At 51.3% G+C, this 26694-nt stretch overlaps 1 protein-coding gene across 1 annotated transcript in view; it reads right to left on the bottom strand.

The window, feature by feature from the left end:
- The window catches only part of NOS2 (nitric oxide synthase 2), a 29636-nt gene extending 19415 nt beyond the window's left edge, over positions 1–10221 (bottom strand). Inside the window, exons 1-9 of the mRNA XM_045889458.3 lie at positions 10143–10221; positions 9268–9390; positions 7842–7990; positions 4140–4302; positions 3285–3376; positions 2193–2334; positions 1960–2099; positions 442–616; positions 247–348 (exon numbers count right to left, since the gene is read on the bottom strand). Of these exons, the coding sequence (XP_045745414.2) occupies positions 247–348; positions 442–616; positions 1960–2099; positions 2193–2334; positions 3285–3376; positions 4140–4302; positions 7842–7990; positions 9268–9306 (1002 nt within the window). The 5' untranslated portion in view covers positions 9307–9390; positions 10143–10221. The remainder of the gene's footprint in view (positions 1–246; positions 349–441; positions 617–1959; positions 2100–2192; positions 2335–3284; positions 3377–4139; positions 4303–7841; positions 7991–9267; positions 9391–10142) is intronic.
- Positions 10222–26694: the final 16473 nt, after the last annotated feature.

Here is a 26694-nt window from a genome sequence, read left to right as displayed (position 1 = left end):
AAGTCTTGAAAGATAAGGAGTTGCCTGTTGCTAGAAGCATTCAAGTTTACACTAGAAGACCCAGTGTGAGTAGGAGGGCTTATCTGTCTGCATCCCCAGCACCTAGCACAAACTAGGTGCTCAATACTAGTGTGATGCATATAAAAAATGGACAATGCTGTCAGGGGAGAACCAAGCATGAGATGAGCGGTTGGACCAGATAACCTTCTGACCAGAAAGTCTCTAGACTCACAGAACACGACGTACCTGGAAGCTGTGGAGCACAGCAACATTGATCTCAATGACAGCCCGGTCCTTCCAGAGTGAGGACAGCTTGTGCGTTTCCAGGCCCATCCTTCTGCCCACTTCCTGCAAAGGCAGAGTGATGGAGTGAGTTGGTCCTCACGAACCCCCTGGACGGACCCACATCTGCAGCTGGTCCCGCCCGCTGGGCCCCGTTACCTCCAGAATGTTGTAGCGCTGAACGTCACAGAAGTCCCGGACCCCGATCTCCGTGCCCATGTACCAGCCGTTGAAGGGGCACCCTGGGAACTCGAGGCCACCCACCTCGAGCAGCATGTTGGCCACTGCAGGCAGGGCGTACCACTTCAGCTGCAGCTCACGGAACCACTCATACCTGGCAGGGAGGCAGAGCCAGTGGTCACTGGGGCCTGCGTTATTGCCCACCCTCTCCCTCCACCCCCACCAACAAAAAAGGCTTCAGAAAAAGAGTCAAGCAAGAAAACTCCTTCCCAACTCCAACCTGGAGAGGGGAACAGGGCACAGTAGGTATCATTCATTAATTATGCATTCATTTACCCACTCGTTCATGCAAAGATATGTTAAGCAACAAGCATGTGACAGGCACCATGCTAAATGCAGAGAACCCAACATAACACAGCGGTTAAGGACTCTAGTGTCAGAAAGCCCAGGTTCAAGTTCTTCTTTACCGCTTATCAGCTGTGTGACCTTGGGATGTGACTAACTCACATCTCTCTGAGCCTCAGTAACCCCACCAGTAAAATAGAGATACTAGCACCAAACTCATGGGTTTACTATAAAGATAATGGTATCACTCATTTGTAAATTCATTTATTCCAGAAATATTTGTAATCGAGCACCTACTATGTGCCAGGTACCCTTCAGGTGTTAGGGATATATAGCTGAACAAGAAAGGCAGGATTCCTATTCTCAAGGAGCTTACAGACTAGAGTCTAGACTATAAACAAGTGAACAGATGAATAGAAAAATAATAGCAAGGTGATGTGGTAGACAGAAGGTGAGAGTATCTGCTCTAGATTGAGTGTTCAGGATAGGCTTCTCAGAGGGGGTGACATTCAGGAAATACTTCATTGTCAAGAAGAAATGAATCCTTTAAATTTCCAAGGAAAAGGCATGTCAGGCAGAGGGAATAGTGAATGCAAAGGCCCTGAGGTGGGACTGAGTTCAGCGTATGCAAGGGACAAAAAGAAGAGTCCAGCTCAGTGCCTGCTACACAGTGAGTCTCAATATAAGGAATATAAGGAGTTTTTGTGATGATGATTGCTGCCCAGAGCAGAGGCTGAAGCAGATGAGCTCCAGAAGTCACTATGGCCCTATAGTTTCATGACAGTACGAAGAGGGGTAGCTGAGAGAGCTGGCAGGAAGACAAGAGGCCTGGGCTGCTCAGTGTGAGAATGATAGAGCCTTTGAGGGTTCCTCTCCCAAGGTCACTGCTTTCCAAGTTCCTAGGGCCCCATCTGTCTAAGCCTCTGCTTCCCCCTCATCATCAACATATCCTCCTAAGTCTGAGGCCCAAGACCCAAGTCCAGGGTTGCTGTGCAAGCGTCGACAAGGCAAGCCTTGAGAGCCAGCCCTTTTGCACACCGCCTGCTGCTGGCTGGGCTTTGCGGGCAAGGAGGGGCCTGAGGACTGAGATCTCCCCAAGGAAGGGATGGAGCATGCACGTTGACACACAGCCCAGCACCCCCGCCTGCTTACTTGGGATGTTCCATGGGCACCTCGAGCACAAGGTCAGGCGGAATTTCAAAGAACTCAGGGTCCTGGCCATCCGCCTGTAGCACCAGGGGCACCACGTCGAAGCGGCCGTACTTGGGCTTCCAGCCCAGGTCGATGCACAGCTGCGGGCAAGACGGGCCCAAATGAGTCCACTGACCCAGGCCCCTTGACCCCTCTGGCTCCACTCTGTCAGCCACCAAGGCTGGATCCCGTACCTGAGTGAACTCCACGCTGGCGGGGTCCCCCAGGATGGTGCCGTCCGGCATCTGGTAACCGGCATACCGGATGAGCTGAGCATTCCAGACCCGGAAGTCATGCTTCCCATCGCTCCGCTGGGGGAACACAGTGATGGCCGACCTTCCCCAAGACAAGGACAGTGCCATTTACTCCTCGGCTTCAGTAGGGGCTCCCAGCCAGCCTCCCCAGGTCCCCCTCTGCCCCCTGTCTTCCTGTTCCCCATCCCCCTGCACCTGAGCTAACTGAACCAAACTCCTACAGCAACACAACATGCCAGGCTCTCACTGGCCTCAGTGTAACCTTGCCTCCCTTCCTGACATACCCTCTCTCTCTCCTTCTTCTCCTTCTGGCGCTTCCTCTTCCTTTGAGACCAATACAGGGACCACCCCTTCCAGGAACATTCCCTATCCTTTGGGCGGGGTTAGCTGTCCTAGCCTTTTCCCTCGCTGCACCTTTCTCTCATGCAGTCCAGTTAGCGGGATGCTTGTCTAGAGCCAGGCATAGGTTCACAGTGGGCAGGAGCAGGGTCCTAGGTCTTAGTCACCTCTGTATTGGCCCCACCCCACTGCCATGCCTAGTCATGGGTTGGGTCCCCATTATAAGGGCGCTGTTTGCTGAACAGAAAAATGAATGAATGACAGAGTGGGTTGTTCAGTCCTAACAGCCTTGACCTCTTTGGTTGGGGGTAGAAGAAGGTAAGGTTTGGGGCGGGGGTGGGTACTGATGAGCAGTGACTCTCCAGTTCTAAGAAAAATGACACATTGGAGCCTTGAGCTGCAAAACTAACCTCTCATCCCTTCTAAAAAGTGGGGAGCCTGACCTTGAGCAATGAGATGTTGCTTCTTAAAGATCCCCCATCCCCTCCAAATGGTTCCAAGTCAGAAGGAAACCAAGGACATGGGCTAGGAAGAGGGGCTAAGCTCATGGAGGCTTGCCGAAGAAGCTTGTTTCTTTCTCCTTTCTCTTTCTCCCTGGCTTCTCCTGGGGAAGCCTCCCCTAAACCCATCTGCATCCTTTGGCTCAGACTCCAGGGCAGGGTGGGCCCCAGCGGCAAGGTGAGGTGCACTCACCTGATGTTGCCGTTGTTGGTGGCATAACGCAGGTGTCTGCAGATGTGCTCGAACATTTCCTTGGCAGTGGAACAGCTCCGGGCATCAAAGACCTGCACACAGCCCACCCAGCCCAGACCATCAAGGACCGTGAGGACAGAGGTCCCAAGGGTTGATCAGAAGCTAAGTTATGAGGGACCGGGGGAGTGGCCTGAACGTCGCCCACCACCCAAACTCCAAGCAGAGGAGAGCGTTCTCTTCTCTGCATCAACACCTCCCGTCTCAGGTCTCCCCCATTCAGCCTTTCTCCTGCTGTCCTGCGGGAGCCCAGGCAACCCCTCTTGGAAAGCCCTATCAAAACCCAAATCCCAAGAAAACCTGACTTTCGAGCATGTGAGTGGGGATTCCCACAGCCCTAACCTAGTGTCTCTACAACATCAGCACATTTTACACCAGGCTCCCAGCCCGTTTTCTTTCAGCCCATGTTGGTTTCACTGGCATTTCTCATCAACTTCCCTGTCCCAGCGATTTCCATATTATCCAGCAATGAATGATCCCCCAAGGTAAAGCCGCCTAGAAGGCTAGGATAAAGACAGTGTTTCCTAGGAGCCAAGGATTCAAACAGTCCTCTCTTGAGGCACCAGGGTCTCAACAGGTTCGGTTTTATGTCTGTGTTTAATGTGAGACAAAAGACCTGCTAGAAATCCTGTGCTGAAATCAGATTCTAAACTTCCCGGGGGAGCCCTACGAATCCCCATCTCATGGTCACGAACGTGAAGAGAAAACTGGGGAGTCCCTCCCGACCGCTCAGAGCCACCTGCTCAGGGCCTGCCCGCCCTCCCGTTTCCTTCCCTGCCCGGGTCTAAGGAAGGCCACCTGCAGGTTGGACCACTGGATCCTCCCGATGCAGCGGGGGGCGTTGCGCCAGGCCTGCTTGGTAGCAAAGATGAGCTCATCCGCCGTCAGCAGATAGGTTCCTGTTGTTTCTATCTCCTTTGTTACCGCTTCCACCCTGGCCAGATGTTCCTCTATTTTTGCCCTGGGGGACAGGAAGACAGCAGGAAGATCAACAATGAGATGGCCTTAGATGGGGATTCATTCAATGCACAGAAGCAGGAACTGAGCTCCGCTACCAGGAGGGCAAGATGTCCCTGATAGAGAACCATCCCCCTCTGGGGCCGGCTTCACAGGTGTGGGACCCCAGCCCTAAGCTCAGAAGGGCTCCAGGCTTGGCTTAATGCTCTCTTGTCCCTGTCTTGAAATTCTTGAAATTCTTCATCATTTTTGAACAGGGAGCCCACATTTTCATCTCTCCACTGACTCCTGCCAGTTACCCAGCCGGTCCTGATCGTGTTGGCACCCTTGTTTCCAGGTGCTTTTTCTCCAATCCTATTCATCTCAGCTTGGCAAGCATCTGCAAGGAGTGCAATCCTCAGACACTTGAAAGACTAGAGAAAGACCCATCAAGTCAAGTCACAGCCACGTGCTGCCTTCTGGCCACCATCCCATGGTCCAGAGATGAGCAGTCCCTCCCATGCCAGCTCCCGTGTACTGAGTACCCATTCTGAGCCAGGTACTGGGCGACGCCACTCACAGTCAGGGTCTCACTGAGTCTGTGAGGGCGGCGCTTTTGTGTCCATTTTATAGTCTGGGGTATGAAGGCTCTGGTAGGTTAAGTACCGGCCCAGGAACATAAGTGTGATAAAGAGCAGGTAGGACTCAGATTCACAGTGCCCCGATGCCAAGCCCAGCTCTTAACCTTCCACCCTCCACCCTAGGGGGGATTGCAAGCGCAGAGATGTTGAGGGCCTGCCCACGCCTCTCTGAACTGGGATGGGCGTTCAGGACCCAGCCTGCAGGGCCCCAGGGCCTATTCAGGAAGGAGCCCTCCACAGCATGGTCCAGCCTCGCAGACCCCTCTTGAGCGTGCTTTTTCTCAACCTCTGCCCTGCTCAGCCAGCACTCCCAGGGAGATTTCTAAACTCTTCCTCCTCACCCCTCCCAGGCTGCAAAAATATCCCCCAGGGAGGGATTCAGTCAGAGAGGCTTTGAAACACACACACACACACACACACACAGAGCAACCTTGAAATTTCCAATCAACATCAAAGACAATTTGAAATGGCAACAAACAACACTATGTAAGGAATGAATTCCTGATTAAGGAGAGTGGACAACTCCGAACAGAATGGCCTTTCTATGGACGAAGAGTGTCTTTTTTTTTTTTTTTTAAGATTTTATTTATTTATTTGAGAGTGAGAGAATGAGAGACAGAGAGCATGAGAGGGAGGAGGGTCAGAGGGAGAAGCAGACTCCCTGCCAAGCAGGGAGCCCGATGCGGGACTCGATCCCGGGACTCCAGGATCATGACCTGAGCCGAAGGCAGTCGCTTAACCGACTGAGCCACCCAGGCGCCCTGGACGAAGAGTGTCTTGACGGCTCTTCCTTCATTAAAGAAAAAAGCTCAGGGGCACCTGGGTGGCTCAGTCGTTAAGCGTCTGCCTTTGGCTCAGATCATGGTCCCAGGGTCCTGGGATCGAGTCCCGCGTCAGGCTCCCTGCTCCGCGGGAAGCCTGCTTCTCCCTCTCCCACTCCCCCTGCTTGTGTTCCCTCTCTCGCTGTCTCTCTCTGTCAAATAAATAAATAGATAATCTTTAAAAAAAAAAAAAAGAAAAGAAAAAAGCTCAGAGACCAAACATTTGGGGCTCTTTATCTGCAAGGACACTCCTGGCATAAGGACCTGCTGGGTGAGGTTGCTGTTGCCACACTGGGAGCCCTCCCCCCACCCCACAAACTTCTAGCAAGACTCCCCAGTCTGAGTCCGAGCACGGACACCGTAGTAATCACCAGAACACGGATACCTTGAGCCCACTCCCTGGTGTTAATATGTGACTATGTAGGAAAGGGTTCGTCTTCACATTTCCCCCCGATTTTCCTTTAGAGTTTTATATTTTACCACTGTTTTCATAGAGTCGCACTTCCGAGGCACTACAGATGCTATAATGCCTATGAGTTCTGGAGAAAGAGTGTAGCTTTTGGCATCAGTGAACGGATCTGAACAGATTCAGCAAGTTACAGTTTCTAACTACACATTCCTTCTTTCGCTAAAAACCGAACCTTCCAGTCGTCTGCAACTCTGTGTGACCGTGGGGATGGACAGCCATTTGTCACTCACACCCCCCAGGACCTCTTGATGGGTTCAAGGTTTGGACTTGGGACTGAGAAACGGGCCTTCCATCTGTGAGAAACAAGTGGGTTTGAACACCACCAAGAGCAAGCCGGTGACTTCCCCGGGCTAACACCCACCCAGTGCCTTCCAAATGGCAGCAGGACCTCCCAGGTCCAGTTTGAAGTTGGAACCTTCAAGGTCAAAAAGCTGGATGCTAGAACACAGGTTAAAAGCAGGGGCTCTGGTGCCAAACTGCCTGGGTTCAAATCCCAGCTGTGGGACTCCCAAACTTCTGACTTCATGCAAATTACTTCATCCGTGGGCTTCAGTTCCTGTAAAATGGGGGAGTTCCTACAGGTGTCTGTAAAATGGGGAGGATCCTAATGATACTCCTCTCATAGAATTGTGGTGAGCATTGCTCACAAAGCACTTATGCAGGGCCCGGAACATACTAGTGCCCAGTGAATGTCAGTATTGATACCGTGGCCCAGTGAGGCCCATCTGGAGAATTCCCAGACCCTGAAAGGCTCATTAGTCATTGACAGAGCTGACAGCCCAAGAATCTTGAACCTCCTAGCCACAAAGCACTCCTATAGAGGTTGTGGTTACATAGCAAATAGGGCAGCCAAGTCCCAACAGGTTACTCAACCCAGCTCTATATTAGAGTCGTCAGAGGAGATTTTAGGGAACACAGAGCCCTGCCCCCTCCACACTTCTTGAGATCCTGATGTCCTTGGCCCAGGGTACCCTGGCATCAGCATTTTGCAAAATCCTCAAGTGACTCTATGCACAGCCAGGGTTGAAATCAGTGGCATCCATGCCGTTAATAGTCATATATTTTATGAAACCCAGGAATACAGAACCCCACAGAGTTCAGTGCAAAGAGCATGACCTGCCCTCTCCAAGTCAGACGGCATGGATTCTAGCTGGGACTGGGCTTCCCTGTTCACCCTTGATGGAGGAGGGTTTGACCAGGTGGTCCCCGAAGTCCTTTCTCTTTCAAACGTTTCATAATGAAAGGGTACGTATCAGCTCATTGTCAAGGTTACTCAGTGCTAAGACGCTGTTCTAAGCAGGTTCTATTCTCACTCCATTTTTACAGATGAGGAAGTTGAGGTGCAGAGAGGGTGAGCAGATTCCCCAAGGATACAGAGCTGGTTACTGGTGCAGCCAGGATTCAAAGTCAAACAGCTACACTCCTGGCCCACACTTTTAACCACTATTGCTATGCCTCTTTTTCTTACGATTATGAGAACTGACTCTGGTCTTTCCCCTCGGAAAACTGTACTTGAGCCCTGGCTCCATTGTGAATCTGGGAAGGGAAAGGGCCTGGGGTCAGAGGGAAATGACGGGACACCGAAGAGCTTGGGGAAAGGGGGCCGTAGCGATCCAGCCCAAGTGAGACTTACTCTTTGAAGGAGCTGTAATAGTGGTTGACAAATTCAATAGCTTGAGGTAGGAGCTCGTCTGGGGGGGTAGGCTTGTCCCTGGGTCCTCTGGTCAAACTTTTGGGGTTCATGATGGCTCCCAGACAAGACTTGGACTTGCAAGCAAGATACTGGGAAGAGAGAGACAGGAGGTGAGGGGGCTGCTGGACCCCTCAGGAAGGTGTTGATGGGGGTCCTCCTTCTGGGCCAGCTCTCCTAGCCACCTCCTTCCACTCCAGCTGTTCCAGCTCCCTGCTGCCCCTCTCCACCCCTGTGGCACCTCCTCCTTGGGGTCCACCAAGCTTTCTCACCATGCACATCTCCTTTCCTCTACTGGCTGACCCAAGTGGGTATGAGCCAGGGTTATTCCCACCACCTTGGGCTCAGTCTCTGACTCTGCTCCCCGACCAGACTCAGACACAGGGCCAAGTCAACAGCTTGATCTCTGGGAATATCTCAACTACCTTCTCATTTAAAGAGGCTGATGTGGCTCCTGGGAACACACTTTTGGTATTCAGCCAAAATGAACCGAAAGGAGAGGATACAAATCCTAAAGTCAGAGGATGGCACAGAAAAAATGCTAGAAGGAAGTACACCCAAATGTTAACTGTGGTAATTTTTAGAAAGTATGGGAAATCCTTCCACTTTCAAGGTCTTGAAATTTTCAATTCCTTTCTACTTTACAATCAGAACGCTTTCTATAGTTAGAATAAGACACTTAGGAGAAGGAGCCTTGAAGGACACTAACTCCAACTACTCACTAGCTGCTTGAACTCCTCTCCAATTTCCCTATCAAATAGCACTTGAATCCTTCTAGTGACAGGGAGTTCGCTATCTCCTGATGTAGCTCAGTCCAGCTTTGGGCAGTTCTGTTACAAAATTCTCCCTGGGGGTGCCTGGGTGGCTCAGTCGGTTAAGCATCTGCCTTCGGCTCAGGTCATGATCCCAGAGTCCTGGGATCAAGCTCCGCATCGGGCTCCCTGCTCAGTGGGGAGCCTACTTCTCTCTCTCCCTCTGCTGCTCCCCCTGCTTGTGCATGCATGCTCTCTCTCTCTAATAAATATATAAAATCTTAAAAAAAAAAAAAAAAGAAGAAGAAAGAAAGAAAAAGAAAAAAAAATTCTCCCTGTTACTATGCGGTCTCTCTAAAAAAGACTGAATTTCTTCCTGTGATCCTTTATCCCATCTCCTGGACTATCCAGCAACCATCAGGGGACTACTAGGGGGCTGACATCATCTACATCCTTCTGTTATTTGTGCGGACCACTGGCCTCTGTTCCCAGCACCCTGTGCCCAAGCAGATCACTGTCTGGTTTGCCCAGGGTGACATCATTTGATCTACTAAAGGCCCGAGTGGCTTCCCCAGCTTGGGACAAAGGTGGTTCTCCCTGAGCCACAGACTTCTCACCCCTTTGGCCTTGTGGTGAAGTGTGTCTTGGAAGGTCATCCCGCTGCCCCAGTTTTTGATCCTCACATGTCGCGGGCAGACCGATGGGGGCGCATCCAGCTTGATCAGGGATTCTGGAGACGTCTAAGAGGGGGAAAACACCAAGGATTTACAAATGCCTCCACCCTGGGGCCCCACAGGTCTCCCCTGGGCCCTATTTTGGCTTGGGGTGGGGGGCTATGGGCGGGGACCCAGGTCAGGATGTGGCTCTGTGTCCCTCCTCCTTTCCCGGCAGCCTGGACACCTGGGCCTGTGCCTGCTAAGAGCTCCAGGTGCCTGGGCCGCGGGCCAGGCTTCTCTCCTCACCCAAGACCCTGCCAAATGCTCCCTCAGTAGAATTGCAACAGAAGGGACTGAGGTTAGATGCAAGGCGGACTATCGTCACAGCCAGTACTACAGAGAACAGAAATCAGGACAAGGAAGAAGATACCACTGCTTTCCCTGGAGTTATTTAAGAATATGGAAACCATCTTCTATCCCACCTCCCACCCATTTCTCTGTCCACTTCTCTGGAACGCTAAGGTCCAAAGCTCTTAGGAAAGATGGAACCTGGGGGCTAGAGGCTGGGGGCTGGGACTGGGGCTCAGCTGCTGAGTCCAGGATTACGTTGGGGTGTCCCACCCCTGGCTCCATGAATGGCCGGCCCACACCGGCAAGCGATCCAGGGGCCATAGCACCACGGGGGCCACTATTCCTGCTCACCATGGATCATCCCACTCTCCCAAGGCCCTTCCTCACCCCTACCTGTGCCCCTGGGGGTCCCCACCAGGCTGCTCAGCCTACATCTGCCTGGGCGAGGGAGGAAGGGGCTTCCCACACCCGTGTGACTCACTGACCTTGACCGTCCCTGTGAGGGACTGGGGGGACTCATTCCAGTGCTTGCCGAGGCCATGACACTTGGGGTCATCCTGTGTCACTAGACTGTAAAAGGAAACAACCAGCATGAGTTAGAGTATCTAAGGGCAGAGAGGGATCTTGGAGCCCCGCCTGCCAAGCCCCCATATGATGGGTGAGGGAACTGAGGCTCAGAGGGTGGGAGTGAATTTCTCAGCTGCTAGTCAGGAGGATGTGTGTATGTGGTGGGGGACGCAGCCAGTCAGACCCAATCTCCCCACCATCATCACCCTCCCTCCTCCTCCTCTTCTCTTGCCTTCCCCCTACAAAGCGGGGAGCTAAGTCAGAGCTAGCTGCCCAAACGGTGATCCACAGAAGCTCTGGAAAGATGCCCCCCTCAAAAGCCAAGTACAAATGTGGGAAGAGACTGGGTGCACAGAGAATGGATCCTTCAACCCTGCCCTCCCAGGCCAGCAGCACTGCCCACTACCCACTTGTCTGGGGGGACTTGGGCTTTTTATGTAAAGCCCCTGATTTATCTTGGTTTATTTATTTATTCTAAATTGTTATTATTTACAGTAAATGTTAAGCATAAACGAGTAGAAAGAATGCTGTAATAAATCCCCATGGGCCCTTCACTCAGATTCAACCCCACCCAATTGCCAATCTCATTTGAACTCTACTCTCCCAGCGTCTGCTATCATTTCAAAGCAAATCTGAAACATCATGTCATTCAAAAATATCTCAGTAAGGATATCTGGAAGTCAAGGACTCTTTTAAAAAATATGTTGCTTATATTTATTTTATTTTAAAAACATTTTTTTTATTTATTTGACAGAGAGAGAGAACGAGCGGGGGGGGGGGGAGTGGGAGCGGGAGAAGCAGGCCCCCTGCCGAGCAGGGAACTGGATGCGGGGCTCAATCCCAGGACCCTGGGATCATGACCTGAGCTGAAGGCAGATGCTTAACTGACTGAGCCACCCGGGCACCCTCTCATTTTCCACTTTATACATATTTGTAATGTGTTAGAATGTGAAGAATGAGCATGTATTACTTTAATTATTGAGAAAAGTAATGACTATATATTTAAATTAACATTATATAATTAACTACATACTTTAATAGCAGTACATGATTTATAACTATAAAGAGATAGTGTCTCTTGAAGAGAACGTAAGTATGCATCAGAAAGCAACGTCTATCTGAATGGAGTGATTCAACAGCCTTGTGAAGGACCTTCCATGTGACCATCTGCTATCACCCCGCTGGTCCGAACTGGGGGCCCCGCCAGAAAAAAAGCCAAAATGGGGTTGTCTGTACAGTCAGAACAGGTACATCATGGCTGAGCGATCATCACGGGGCTCCTTACATCGGAAGATGCTTTGAGGCTGGGGTCCTCAGTGAGGCAATGCCTCGCTGCTCTTGATCTTTTGCCTTCACCCCTCACCCCCACGTCCACAATGCTTGTTCTTGCTTCCTTTTTCTTACTTGTGGCCACGGGACTGGAGAATTTGAGAAGCGTACTGGTACACAGTAACGTTTAGATGGAGAAACACTGTCTGCACACTTCACATAACTACTGCCCGCAAATATTAAAAAGCTACCTGAAAATCCACTCTACAGAGGGTCCACAGTCCACCTGAACCCATTGCCTATGGCTGCATATTTAGGTTGTGTCCAGTTTCTCCACTATTATAAATAATGCCTCAAACTGTATACATGGTCTGATGCCGTGTGTGTGCGTGCACGCGCGTGTGCAAGCATAGAAAAACACCAGGGGGAAATGCCAGTAAATATTAACAGTGACCAGCATTAAATGATGACAGCATGGGCGATCTGAATTCTCCTTTATAGGTTTCTGCATTTTCCAACTTTAACAATGACCATGCATTCCTTCATAATTAGGCATCTTTTTTTTTTTTTTTAATTTGAAAAGCGAATAAACAAAGCTATGCACAGTCCCCTTCTCCCCCAGGTAGCTAATTTCTTTGGGCTAGCAGCTGAGAGACGGGGGAGCTGGAAGCCAGGTGAGCATACTAAGGATCTGGATACTTGTCGCCCAATTACTGCCATTTGGCTAAACCCACAGCTATGCTCAGCCCTGTGTGGTCCTTCGTGGGAGCAGTGGACCCTTAAGAACCTTCCATCAGAAAGAGTGCAGGAGTGTGGTGCTTAGACCCAGCAACTATCCACAAGCCTCGGATGACTGAGGATGGCTGAGGTCGGAGCTGCGGTCTGCGGCTTGTTTGTGGTAACGGGGGTCCTGACTTCCCTTGCAGTTCCCACTCCTGACCACCGCCACTGCATACACGGGGAGGGGGGCGCTCTGGGAAATGGGTCTAATTCGTAAAACAAGAACCTCTCTGCTCTCTTAATCCTATCTGTCCTAAAGCGTGCAGCAGCCCCAGTGCTGAAACATCCAGAAAGTTCCCAAATGCTGAAACATCCCCGATTCCTACCCCTGCCCGCATAGACGCCTCTCTTGGGAGCACGCGGGCCTTCCCTGGGTCGTTTGTGGCTACTGAGCTGAGACCTCTGATGCGTTCTAAACGAGGAAAACACTTGATTTAAGTAAATCCGCATCGGAATCCTTCCATCCCTCATACTTTGACGGAAACCCGAGACTTGCAGCGGGTCAGTGCCGCGCGCCCGGGGGTTCGAGCCCGGTCCCGGCGCGGAGCCGCCCGCCACCCTCCCAGGGCGGACCCGGCCCGGCGGGAGTACCTGGCTCGGCGGGGGCCGCAGACGGGCTGCGCCTGGCCCCGGGGCCCGACCCTGCGCCTGGCCCCGGGGCCCGACGGTCGCGCCGCGCCCCCGCTTTCCCGGCTGCGTGCCCTGGCCCTCTACACCCCTCGGCGTCCGCAGGGATGTCGGCCTTTGGCGCGCCCCTGGACCATCTCCGGGCCAAGATCACCGGCCTCCGCGGCCGGCCTCGGCTTTGTTTATCCTTGTGAAATAACAGCAAGGTTTATAATGATCCCACTATACTTCGAGTTTAGAAAGCCAACTTTCCTGTTATTTCATCCACCCCTTGCTAAACCCAGTCCAAAAGGCGGTTCTGTATTGTTTCCTTGTGACTGAGAAGGCAGCTGGGGGCCCAGAGAAGTTGAGGATCTTGCCCCAGACCACACGGCAGCCCCCAGGCCACAGCTCAAGCTCTCTTATCTCACAGGGCTGCCCCAAGGCGTGCTATTTCTCTTCTGCATCTTTTGTGTGGTTCCAGGTAGGAAGCCAAAGGAAGCGCAGGGCTGGGAGTAAGGTTTAGTGGGAGGCATGGTGGGATCCGGGGTCCTGGCCCTTGCTACTTGAAAGGCACGGTGCCTCCCGACTTTGCTCCATCTGTGAGCTGCTCCCAACATTGGAAGCAGGATAACTTCTAGGGTCCAGGCAGGGACAGAACAGTAGCCCTCAACCTCAGAGTACAGGCGGCCCTCCTGCATGTACTCCACTATATTTAATCCCAAACCCAAATTAAAGTGGAATGAAAGAGGGTACCTATTTATTCTGAGCCAACTGCAGCCTGGCTAGCAACACTCAGCTCAACCTTGTTCAGAATGCCATGTATCTTCACCTGGGTGTTCCCACAGTTGCCTTTGTCTCTAAAACACACACGCACACACACATACGCACGCACACACGCACACACCCCATGCTCACTTTCTAATCATTTGTTTACATAAAATAGAGAACCATGAGTCACATATAATAGGTTCTTGGTCTTACTACATCTGAACAGATTTGAAAATTCCTTTTTAAAACCAAAATATATTAATTGGCTCCATTGCCTTCAGGATAAAATCCCCTTTGTGCTGCTACTTCCTTTTCCAGGAACATCCTCCACCCCCCACCCCCCATCACTGTATGATCGCAGTCCAGCTGGGCCTCCCTCCTCCCCAAGGCCTTCTCCCAGTCCCCACACTACCACCAGGCCAGGCCCCCTGCGGTCTCGGCAGAAGAGATTCTGGTGCACCCACGTTGTCTTCTAACCTCATGTCTATCTCTCTGCCTGCCCCACCTCTGCACCCATATAGAAAGCTCTTTTAACATCCCATTCTGCCTGTACGCCTGCTGAAGCAGAGGAAGGCACCGTTTCCCCCATCCATTCCCTCCCTGACAGCAGGAACTCTGTCTCTTTTCTTGGTCCCTTTCTCAGCCCATAGTAGGCCCTCAGGGAGAGCCCGCTGAGTGTAGAGGTTACTATTTTGGACTTGGTTCAAACCTCAACTCTACCACTTCCCAGGCGCTGAGCTTGAGTAAGTAAGTCCCTCAACCTTGTAAAGTAAGGGAAGTAATAGTTCCTCTGCCTCAACACTGACACCATAATAAGGACTTTATAAGCCTTGTTATTTTTAGCTGCTGTGTATGCAGCTAGTAAATGACTCAACTTATTGTTTGTTTAATTGCTAAACAGAAGGGTTTCACGGCCATCTCTAAAACCCCCAGCACCATGCCAGGTAAGTAGCCCTCGGCGAATAATTGTTCATGGGCCGGGACATGCCCAGGACCATGAAGTGGCAGCTTGATGTAGTGGTTATAAGCCAGACTGCTGGGTTTGGCTCCTGGCTCTGTCACTTTGCCAACTGTGAGATCTTAAAAATTACTTAAATCTTCTAGGCTCCAGTGTCCTCATGGCTATGGTAAGAGAATAACAAAAACTCCTTCCTCATGAATTGTTAGGAGGGATAAATGAATTAAGGCGCAATGTTTTCTCTCCAGCGCCTCTAATACCTGTGTGAATCCTCCCACCAGCTCACCCCAGCTTAAGAAGATGAGTCAGCAAGTTTGCCTCAAGTCAACCTACAGTTCAGGTTTCCTGAATGGTCCAAAACCACAAGTCAGGAATAACTGTCAGTGCTGGTGGAAGGTGTGGGATTCAGGGCTCAAGGCTGTAGGCCAGGGGGATTCAGGGCGATCTCAAAAGATGGGGGGTGGGATGGGCCGAGTGGTTCTGGATGAGTGGAGGGAGGAGTGTGCTATGTATGGGCACTGGGGAAATGGGCAGGTGGGATGCCCCCCTTCCCATCTGGGAGGGGTGATCATACAGAATGCCACAGTCAAGTCTCAATGTGGTGACAGGCCATGGGGAGCCACTGCATACTCTAGAGCAGGAGCATGGCTTGCTAGAAGTCAAGGTGGAGTAAGAGAGGTCAGAGCCAGTGTGAGGGGCTGCAGCTGGGAAGTGAAGAGAAGGAAAGGACGCATGATTTGGTGACCTCCTGAGACCGTGGGAGGAGTGAGGAAGTCTGCCCCATTCGCCTGAAGCACCAGGAGGACACCTAGAGGCTCTCCAGCCCTGCGCTCTCACCTCTCGGTCTCGTGGCCGCCACAGCTCAGACTGCCTGGTTTCCAGAACCCCCTCCTCCAGGTCCAGCCACACCCACACGGGGACTGCCTTGCTCAAGAATCTGCAGTGGCTCCCTGCCTCGCCTCTCCTATGGTGGCCCCCCCAAGCACAGTCATGCTTGCTTCTGTCTCTGAGGGTTTGCCACCCCCCCCGCCCCCTTCCTGGAATGTCTTTGCTACTTGTCTTCATCCCTCTGCCCCACATTCTACCCTTTCTTCAGGCCCACCGAGCCCACCTCACTTCTGGGAAGCCCTGAGAGGGGAACCTGTTTAACATTGCTCAGCCTCGTCCTCGCTGACCTCAGCAAGAGCAATGACAGCTGCTGCCGATACCATTTATGGAGCATTTCCTCTCTGCCAGGCACGGGGTGAAGTTGTTTACATGTGAAAACTCATTGAATTCTTACCATGACCCCAGGAAATAGGCCTTCCTGCCCCCTTCTTGCAGATGAGGAAACCGAGGCTCGGCGGCTAGGGGACTTGCCAAAGGCCACAAGACTAATAAGTGGCAAAGCCACCTGCTTATCTCCAAGCCCCTGCTCTTAAACTTGCTGCTTTTCTGCAGCCTCTGGCAGGTGCGCTCAGGGTGGCCCTGCTGCCCACCGGAGTCCACGGGAAAGCTTTCTGGGGCTGTGGGGCTCGGGGGCAGTCCTGTGCAGACTGGGGCTTTGTTCTGATTTATAGGATCGTGTTATTGCAGATTGACTGGGGGCGGGTGGGGGCGTGCGTGAGGAAATCAATGACCAGTCATGTGACCTGGGGGAAGTCACTCGCCTCTTAGGGCTTCTATTTCCTCATCTGTAAAATGAGACGATAACTCACACTTCACAGAGCCGCTGTGGGGATCAGGTGAGATGCAATGCAGGTGAAGTGCCCCATATAATCTTGGCACGGAGTTACTCAGTAACTCGGGGCGCCCGGTCAATGATAATGACCCTAACATTAATTGAGTTATGCTATGTATGGACAACTCTGCTAAGTCCTCTCTATGCACAGTCTCATTTCATCCTCAACATACTATGGGGCGGGTCCCATGGGTGTCCTCATACTATGTCTGAGCATCAGGGAGGTTAAGTTGCCCTAGGTCACACAGCTGGTGAGAGACAGCCCAGGGCCAGCTCGTGCAGCCTGGCACAAGGCTTGCCTAACATCCTGGTACTCTACACCACGTTGATACTCAAAATATCAAACTATTCATGAGGCATACACACCAGTGAATCCGAACTAAAATCAGCCAGGAGGCTGCCCTGGTTCTAACCACTGACCCCCACTGCCTCCCATTCTCAGGTCAGATATTCCATATTCCCTTCCTGTCTTCTTCCCCCAGAGACTCCAGAATCCTCGAGGGGCAGGACTCCGCCATGTCCCTTCCTTCTTCACATAGTATCAGGCGCAACGAGGTGTCCACGAAACAGTGGCTGCGCTAAATTCCAACAGGGACATCCAAGAAGCTACCGGCGAGAACAGATCTCCAGTGAGAAGCCAGAGTCAGGGAGAGGAATTCTGAGCTGGCGGCGCAGAGCAGGGAAGAGGAACCCAGGGGAGATGAGCGGTTGGTGGAGGCAGGCCAAAGCTTACCTGGAGGGGACCTGGCTGGCTTTCCCCACATTGTTGTTGATGTCTGTTTCCTTGGTCAAGTCAAACCGGTAGGATCTGGCCTTGAACAAGAACTGCCAGGGACAGGCCATCTCTATGGCTTTGCAGAGCTGGTCACTTGTCTGGATTTAAACTCCAAGGTTCTTCACTGTGGGGCTGACGAAGGGGAAGGAGATGGTGTCAGGTTAGGAAGAGTTTGCAGAACCGAGCCTCCTCGATATGGTTAGTTTATTACAGAATCAGTACAAGAGCTGACATAAACAGTCTTAAACACGCACTTCATCCCTGCTTGCAACCTCTGTTCCTATTTTGAGATTGGATTTGGGAATCCATGGACATGGGTTTTAATTCGACAAAGCCACATAACAATCTAAAGGAAAGACACTGAACCCCATAGCTCAATGAGGACAAAGCACATACGCTTTGAACCTCCTTAATGGGATCTGCTGGCCCCCCTAACCTCGGGCAAGTTGGGGAGGAGCCCACTTTCGTTGAAACGTGGATGCCTGGTTCTGCAAGGTAATTCCCAGCAGTCTAATTAGCAACTGTCATGTTACACCTGTCATTGGAGAGCGCACTCAAGTTGTAGCTGCCTTTAAGATTTTGCAACTGTTGGCAACCTTACCGTCTGCTCCTTTTTTATGGGGGGTGGGGAGTGATATCTGTTTGAGACTGTTTGTGGAATTGTTTGTGAAAAAATGTACTCAACCCTCAACATTTGAGACCACCTTCTTTAAAAAAGGTGAAAAAGGGACAGCAAAGTTGGGGCACCTGGGTGGCTCAGTCGGTTAAGCGTCTGCCTTCGGCTCAGGTCATGGTCCCAGGGTCCTGGGATCGAGCCAGGCATCGGGCTCCCTGTTGCGCGGGAGACCTGCTTCTCCCTCTCCCACTCCCCCTGCTTGTGTTTCCTCTCTCACTGTGTCTCTATCAAAAAAAAAAAAAAAAAAAAGGGACAGCAAAGTAGAGGCCCAGGTCAGGTCTGGGCTTGCCCCCAGCATGCCTTCTCAATGGCAAAACCCTCCGCCCTGGGAGGCAGTGTGTGATGTGGCCCATGGAAGAATCTTAGAGGCCCCCAAACCTGGGTTCAAGTCCTGGCTCTACTAGTTACATAACCTGGATCAATTTATTTACCTGAGACTCATTTCTTCATCTATAAAATGGATTTAATAATATTCATCTTCCAGGAGAGAGATGCCCCTTATAAGGACTGGACAGGATAACCTGGGTAAAAATTCTTAGTGGATTCCTCCCTGCTCTCCAATCTGAATTTTCCAAAAATGGTTTCCCTTGAAATGTAGCAAATTTTGCAGGAAAAATATCTGAGCGAGATGCCCTTTTCAAATGGCCCAACCTCCTGTGGGCATTTCTTAGATTTTCCACCAGTTTATCTCTGTAGGCAGAAAATTCCCACAGTTTTCAGGGCCTTCCCGGACAGGAAGAAGCAAAACCCTCTTGAAACAGCTGCTTCCCCAGAAATGAAGACAACTCACCTCGCAGCTGGTTGCCCTGCGTCTGCAGAGGATGGACAAACACACAGGGAGACTTGCACCTTGACGCCTTCAGAACCACCTCTAACCCAGTGCTCTTGCCAACGGTGGCTGAGAGTTCCAGAACAGCGACGCCAAGTCCTCTGGGGCCAGACAGTCTCAGGCTCAACTGACTGCACAAAGTTATAAGCGCACCGGCAGCTAAGATGTATTTATACCCACCCCGTGTTATCCAGAGAGCCTTTTTTGCATAAAGGTCTTTTTTGTTGTTTCCAAAGGGAGTGTCCCCAGCTGGGTGTATAGTTAGGTAATTTATGACTGGGGCTCCTGGCCTGTGGGTGACCTGCCCCTGCTGTTACATCACTCTGTGCAGAGCATCCTCAGTAAACCCACTGCTTCCTGGTCCCAGGTCCATGGCAGCAGCTTGTCAGTGGGGGTGGGGTGGGGGGGTGGGGGGGTCTGATAAAGGAGTCATCGTGGAGCCGGGTTTTATTTAGCTAAGCCACATTCGTCTGGCTTTCAGCATCTGGGTCCTTTTTTCCCTCAGCAGGGAGCTCTCTGGTTAATTCCTGTCCGGCCTCTTAGTTTTCCAGTCTGTGGCGGGAGTCCAGGAAGCTGGGGAGTATTGACAGCATGGAACACGCTGGAAAATGCCGAGGTTACAGAAGTCCGGTGATGTTAGATGATGCCAGTGTTCCAAACGGGTCACTGAAATATTCAGCTTGCGGTTTGGGGAGGGGAAGGAGAGCCGCGGGCACAGGGAGACTGCTCAGATGTGGGTGACGCTGATGTCTTACCCTTCAGCTGTAAGTAAGCTATGGTAGGACGGCAGGTAGAATTATTTTCTACAGGGGAAAAAATTCCTGTCTTATAACAGAAATTCTTTTATAACTTATTCTATGGAAAATTATCATTTCTTATGATTCCGTTTATTATAGTACTTCAAATACAGTATTCCTGCGTGGTATGAATTGCTCACCATGATCTCACCATCCTAACATATCACTGTCGCCATCCATCCATCTCCTTCCTGCCCATCCCAAATTAAATGCAGCATTATAATGGATTGAATTTGTGTAAGATAAACTGAGTCACAAAAAAGACATGAAGAGAAGCTCAAAGATCTTGGTTGAATGAATGAATGAATGAATGAATGAATGAAAAATAGGGGTAGACTGCAATGAGTTTCAGCATATCAAAGCCATCCTTCTTTCAGGCTTTAGCCAGTTCAGTTCAGGGAAACCAATCTACTTGAGGAAAGACCTGAGTCCTTGGGCTCAAGGAGTGCAAAGCTTAGAGAAAAGAATGATGGAAAATTCTGGTACAGTGTGATGCTTGCAGTGATAGAGGGATGCCATGGTTGAAGTAGCTGAATCTACATTGTTCAGAGAAGGTTCGCAGGGGAGAGGACACCAGGGCAGGGTTTTGAGGGATGATTAGGAGTTTGCCTCACTCTAACTCCTATTCCCTCTAACTATTTCCACATATTCTGGCTATTCTTGCAGCAAATACATATATCAATTCCTTTAACTCCTCCAGCAATCTTTTGAGATGGGTACTATTATTTGCCATTCATGGAATCCTCTAGAATCCCATCGAGCTGGCATCAGAGCACCTGGTTGGTTTTGGTTAGGAAATGCAGTTATTCAGCTATTCGATCTGTCAAGCATCTGACAGTCGGGCTTTGCATGCATGGGCCGAGAACCCCCAGGACGTGTGTGCATTGCCCTTCACTTGAGGGGGTGACCTGGCTCCATCTCAGATGCTCTCGTTCCCAGATGAAGAGGACCCCTCCCAAATGCAGCTCCTGGGAGTGTCTCTGTGTCCTCATTGTCTTGCTGTCAGCTGGCCTGTGCAAGAGGCCCCCCTTTACGGGACCCCCTGAAGTGCATGGTGCTTATAACTGCCCAGCCACCCATGTGTATCTGTTGCTGCCTGCCATTCCTCCCCTCTGGACAGGCAGGGAAACTGAGGCACCTGGAATCTCAGGGGCATCTGTGGCAGATTCAGGACGGAACCCAGATCCCCTGTCTCCCCAAGAAGTCATGAGCCCTTGGGGGTAGGGCCCAGGCTGTCCTCATCACCCACTATCCCAAACACCTACTGATCGGCGCGGAGTGGGCACTCAGGAAGCGCTAGCTGAGCCCTGAGTGGTGCTGAGCAAAGGGCCTCTGGAGGGGCCTGGGGCAGGGGGAGAGTGGGAGCCGTTTGTCCCCCTGTTCCTTTGCATTCTGCTCCCGTTACCAGCCTGAGTGTCGAGGCTGCCATGACTGAGTGGCTGTGTGACCCCAGAAAAGCCACCTCCCCTCTCCAGGCCTGACTTCTCACGCCACCAGTGGCGGCCAAGATTAAAGTGAGGGGATGAGAACCAAGAAAATGTTTCGTGCTATGGAGCAAAAAAGGCAGCCAAGCGAGAATCTGTGGGTCAGAAGAGTAACAATTTGCCTGTTGACAAAGAGCAAGCGGGTGACCTGAGCTCTCCTCTGGAGTGCCCTTCCTCGGAGGGTCAGCACCCACCCCCCAAATAAATCCCCAACTCTCTTTCTCTCTCTGTAACATTGCGTCCATTTATTTTTTTATTGGGATAAAACTCACCCTGGGGGGGAAAAATCACCATTTCCACTATTTTCAAGTGTACATGTCAGCGGTGTGTAGTATATTCATAATGCTTCGTATATTCACAATCACCACTATCCCCATACTCTCTTAGTCCAACAGCGAGGAGGGGAGTCAAAATAGCAGTAAGGTTGGTGACACACAGAGAGGTTGAGAGATTCACCAAGGTCACACAGCGGGAAGCCTCTGAGCTAGAACGCCGGGTGGGCCCTGGATGCCCTCCCCAGAGCTCCCATCTGCACGCGGGTTCCAGGGCTGGCCCTATCCTGGAGGTGTCATGGATTTCCCTCTCTGATATCCGGTGGCTTTCTGGGCCTGAACTTGGCCCCACTCACCCAACAGGCCGCATTCCTGGGCCTCTTCTGATGATGGACGACGCAGGTGAACGCTGCCGAGGAGAAATCAAAGAGCACCTGAAGGGCAGGTGGGGCCAGGTGGGCCCCGAGGAGTGTGGGGGTGGAGTCCTGAGGCCTCTCTGGAGAAACACCCGCCTCCCCTCATTACCAGCACATCTCGGGCACCGAGCTGACGGCAGGCAGCACTGGAATGTCTCAGCCTCATCATCTTGGGACTGAGTTCCCATCAACTAAAGTCAATCTGGTCCTGCGCCAGGTTATGGAGATGGTTCAGCTTCAGCTGGGCCTTGGGAGACAGACACCTTGAAGCTCTTTCTACAAAAATAACGTTCAGAGAGCACACTTCCTAAGCAAGGCACTTACATGCATCAACCGTTTAATCCACAGCACAGCCGGTGAGGTGGCTGTTATGACTTGCCCCATTTTACAGATGGGCAAATTGAGACTCAGCGAAGTTGAGTGATCACACAGTTAGGCAAGTGGTGAGGTTAAAACCCTGGAGTTCCAGCTCGCAGGCCGAGGTCCCCCTCTGCACCTCTGCACCTCCTCCAACTGTCAGCCCCTGTGAAGGGCAGAACCAGGACAGACAGTGCTCCAGGGGACTCCCCACCAAACTGGACAGCCAGAAATGCAGTCCTGGGTCCTCCCTGTGCTGAAGCCAGGGAGCCGTCCCCTGGGAGACACTGTGCTGACCCCAGTGCTGCTCAGATGCTGAGGGCATGGGGCCTCCAGGAGCAGTGGGGACTCAATGGGGCTGTGATCCTTCAGGCAGGAGAGCCCTGGAAGGACAGAAAGACTGAGATGGGGTGAGGGGACAGAGGAGGGCGTCCCAGGCCAGAGGAGAAGCCTCAACTTCCATTGCTTCTAAGTGAGAGCGATGATGTCCGTTCTCCCAGTGGAGATGCTGTACCTCTCTGAACCCATGGGATTCCCACCATGTCCAGGAAGCTCCAGCTCACTGGGATACCAGTAAGAATAAAGCAAGTAGCAGGGTGTCAGCATGTGGTTGTCATGGTGATCAGAGTGCTTGAAAGGGAGGTTGTGTCACCTGCTATCCCGGTGGCCAGGACGATTCAGCGGGGCCAGGTGGTCTCAGGCAAGTGCTGTCGTGGCTGATGGCCGGGTGATGGCCTTTCTGCAGGGCCCTGCGACAACCGGGCTTCTGGTCCCCGTGCTGTGCGCATGTGGCTGTGAGGCCAGACTGGACTCTGTTCCACTCCCAGCTCAGCCAGGTGAACTTGGCCAAGCCCCCAGCCTCAGGTTCTTTGGCTGCAGCGAGAGCTTCTTTGTGTGGTTTTCCTGAGGATTAAATGAGATCCTGTCTTCAAAGTACCAGGCACCCAAGAGACACTTGGAGTTCCCTTCCTAGCAGATGGGGAAGCTGAGGCCAAGAGTATCTCATGCCTGAGTCTCACAGCTATTCGTCCTGGCTCGCCCCTTCTTCCAGTCCAGAAGGCCCCCACCTCCCTTGTGCTCCTCTGGGCCCTCCTCCTCCTCCTCCTCCTCCCCAGGTTCGCTGGTACCATGCCCCTTTCAGATGGCGACGTGGCTCTTACTGATGATGCTAAAGGCAAGGTCCACATCTGGGTAAACCAGGGTCAGATGACAGGTGTCCCAAAGTGTGGTCAAGGTACCTAAGGCAATCCAGAGGATGTTTGGGGTGGTACCTGGAATAACGCTTTTTTTCTGTTAACAGTTTTTATTGATGTGATTACTGTCTGCGACCATTGACTGGTTTTTCACTTGTGGAATATGATAAAAATTTATTTTAGAAATATATTTTTTTAGGTTAAAAAGGGAGTCGTTTTAAGAAAAAATATTTAAGCAAAGAATAGTGTAGGTGGTATGCAGGTATGACAAGAATGATGAAGGTGGAATACAACTACAAGGAAAATATACAAGAAGGCATGCAAGTTTGACTTCTCAGCAATTGTGTGTGTGTGTGTGTGTGTTGCACGCATGCGTGCGCAAGCGGGATAGACTCATGGCAAGTCACGTGTCCTAGCAAGGCTTCCCTCCCCTCACCTTGATACACTAAGGCATCAAGTCTCCAACAGACCCTCAGCCCCAGAGCCCCATGCCATTTGTCGACTGACCACTGGAGGGCATGAGTCACACAAATTCCAGCCACTGGGTAGACCAGAAGCTCAGTGGCTGTGTACCACCACCACCTTGACTTGGAGGTGACAGAGCAGAGGGATTTTTGTTGGGAATGCCCAGGTGGTCACCTGGGGTGGACAGATCTAATGTGGCCCAGACGATGGAGGACTTTGCTCGCTGAGTCCCTGGAGTGTGACTCATGCTGGCTGGCTGGGCTGGCACAGTGGGTCAGGACCTGACCAGCTTGCGGGGGTGTTCCAGCCAGGAATTTTCTTTAAGAGATTCCTTGCTGACGCTCCCCAAAACATTCATTCTTCTCTGCCCTTCCATGCTGCTTCCTGGGTTGAGGATTAATACATACAGTGACATCCAGGCAGCCTCTGAGGTATGGTACTTTGAGAGGCAAGGATTTGGTTGCAAAGTAGTATATTTGGAAGGTGCAAGGGACATCAGTAGTCAAATGGGGAAGGGCAGGGCGCCTGGGTGGCTCAGTCGGTTAAGCAGCTGCCTTCGGCTCAGGTCATGATCCCAGAGTCCTGGGATCGAGTTCCACATCGGGCTCCCTGCTAGGTAGGGAGCCTGCTTCTCCCTCTCCCTCTGTCTGCCTCTCTGCCTACTTGTGCTCTCTATCTCTGTCAAATAAATGAATAAAAATCTTAAAAAAAAAAAAATGGGGAAGGGCAGGCAGCCATCAAGCGTGCACTATTAAGCCAGTTACCACAATGGGCAACTGGAGTTTAACCCCATAGGGAAACAGAGGATGCAACATAGAGCCCAGAACAGTCCCACCTGAGGGGCCAGGCCGCTAGCTCTTTGCCCAGCAATTCCAGAGCATCACTGCCTGAGGGAGGGATCCCTGCTCCCAGGGGGGATTTAACTCCCCAAGGCCTGCTGTGGGCAGAGTGGCCTTCCTCGGTTCTGGAAAAGCCCTTAGGCCCAGAGATGCAGATGCTGACAGCTGGAATTCACAGGGTATCCTGGAATGAGAGATGCGGGGCAGACCATAGGCTGTGTGCTGCAGGTGGGGGAGGGTTAGGCCAAATGAGGGAGGAAGAGAAGTGTCTGGTCACTTTCTCCCCAACTTCAGCCTCTGAGGATGTCGCATGCTTATCCAAGAAGAAATTCTAAATGCCTCCCAACCAGCTAAACACAGCCTTCTTGGATCCTTCCCTGAAAAGCTGTCCATTTTTTGGTTGGGCCATGTGGGCCCTCTGGGCCTCCGTTTTTTCAGTGGTGATTCTTGGGAGCCTTTACAGCTCTAATAGCTGGGCTTTTGGAGTCTCCCCCACTTCGTGGAGTTCTTGTCTCTGGTGCTCTTGGGAGAGTCCCCTTCCGGACCACAGCGCCCACCAAAAAGCAGGACAATAACCTCCCACTCCACACTCTGGCCACAAACATGTTCAGAGCATCACTGCATATAAGATGGTCATCATTGAAGAAAGGCATGCTGGTCCAGTTTTAGCATCCAGCTTTAGGGTGGACAATAATATAGTCAAAGAAATGAAGCATATTAAGAATTTTTTATGACAAGGAATGATGCTTATGGTATTGATAGAAAAACATCAGATGATAGTGCACAATGATCACCACATCAAATAAAAGCACCGGGGAAAAAAAACTGTGAGAAAAAAATACACTGATACACTGTGCCTGGCATATAGTAGGTACACAATAAAATTCTTTTATTAAGATATAATTCACAGGCCATAAAAGTCACCTTTTAAAATTGTACAATTCAGTGGTTTTTAGTATATTCACAGGGTTGTACAACCATCACCACTATCCCATTCCAGAACATTTCCATCACCCCAAAAAGAAACCCCATAAGCCATTAGCAGTCACTGCCTATTTTCTCCTGTCCCCAGCCCTAGGCAACCACTAATCTGCCTTTTGTCTCAATGGATTCACTTATTCTGGACATTGCATATAAACGGAATCATGCAATATGCAGTCTTTTGTGTCCGGCTTATTTCACTAAGCCTAACGTTGTCAAGGTTTATTCATCTTATAGGATGTATATTCCATTGTATGGACATACCAATTTTTTTTATCCATTCATCAGTTGATGGCCATTTGGGTTACTTCTACCGTGTGGATATTATGAGTAATGCTGCTATGAACATTTGCGTACAGGTTTTTGTGGGAACAGATGTTTTCAGTCCTCTTGGGCATATACCTGGGAGTGGGATTGCCGGGTCCTAGGGTAAGTTTATGTTTAGCTTTTTTTTTTTTTTTTTAATATTTAACTTTTTGAGGACCTGCCAGACTGTTTTCCAAAGCAGTTCCTCTGTTGTATATTCCCCACCAGCAGTGTGTGAGGGTTCTGATTTCTCCACATCCTCACCAACATTTGTTTTTGCCTGTCTTTTTTATTACAGCTTCCAAGTGGGTGTGCAGTCTTTTTTATTATAGCTTCCAATGGCCTTTGGATGGACAAATGGACAGATGGATGGATGGATGGATGGATGGATGGATGGACGGACAGGTAGAAGTGAATGCCATTCTCTGAGCCATGAGCTCTGGTTCTGGTAAGAGAGGCTGCTCCCCAGTCACTGGGGCCTGCACTGAGTAGGGACACAGCAATCCGCAGCCTGCCCTACACTGTGGTTCCAGACATCCACTCTACCTCAGTTCTGGGTGGTTCCAAGCATGCAGGGGGCTTGGACTCCCTGAGGCCCAGGGACTGGCTCTGGATGGGGCAAACTCTGGCACACCTCTAGGCCTCAGTTTCCTCTTCTGTGAAGTGGAAATAATGAGCCCGGCTGGTGGGGATGCGCATAAATGGCCCGCACAGGGCGCAGCACATGATGGGTGTTTCCTCTTTCCAGGCTGTTTTTGCAGAGTTCTGTCCAATATGTGCATCGATGTTGCTTCATTCAGTAACTACTGGAAAAGAGCTGGAGAAGAGGGGGCAGTGGAAGCGGGGGAGGGAGAAAGCCAGCTGAGAGGGTCACCTAGGGCCGGAAGCTGCAGCAGGGGCCAGCCGGTCACTGAGGGGGTGGGAGGGGCAGACATTCCTGGGAGGATTAGCACTGGCCTCAGGAGGGGATTTCTTC

The sequence above is a fragment of the Mirounga angustirostris genome, unplaced genomic scaffold, assembly GCF_029215605.1.
Source record: "Mirounga angustirostris isolate CCGP_5_RB_7025 unplaced genomic scaffold, mMirAng1.0.hap1 SCAF_17, whole genome shotgun sequence".
Classification (NCBI taxonomy): Eukaryota; Metazoa; Chordata; class Mammalia; order Carnivora; family Phocidae; genus Mirounga; species Mirounga angustirostris.
Note: the sequence above shows the minus strand (reverse complement) of the source record. Positions and strands in the feature narration are given on the sequence as shown.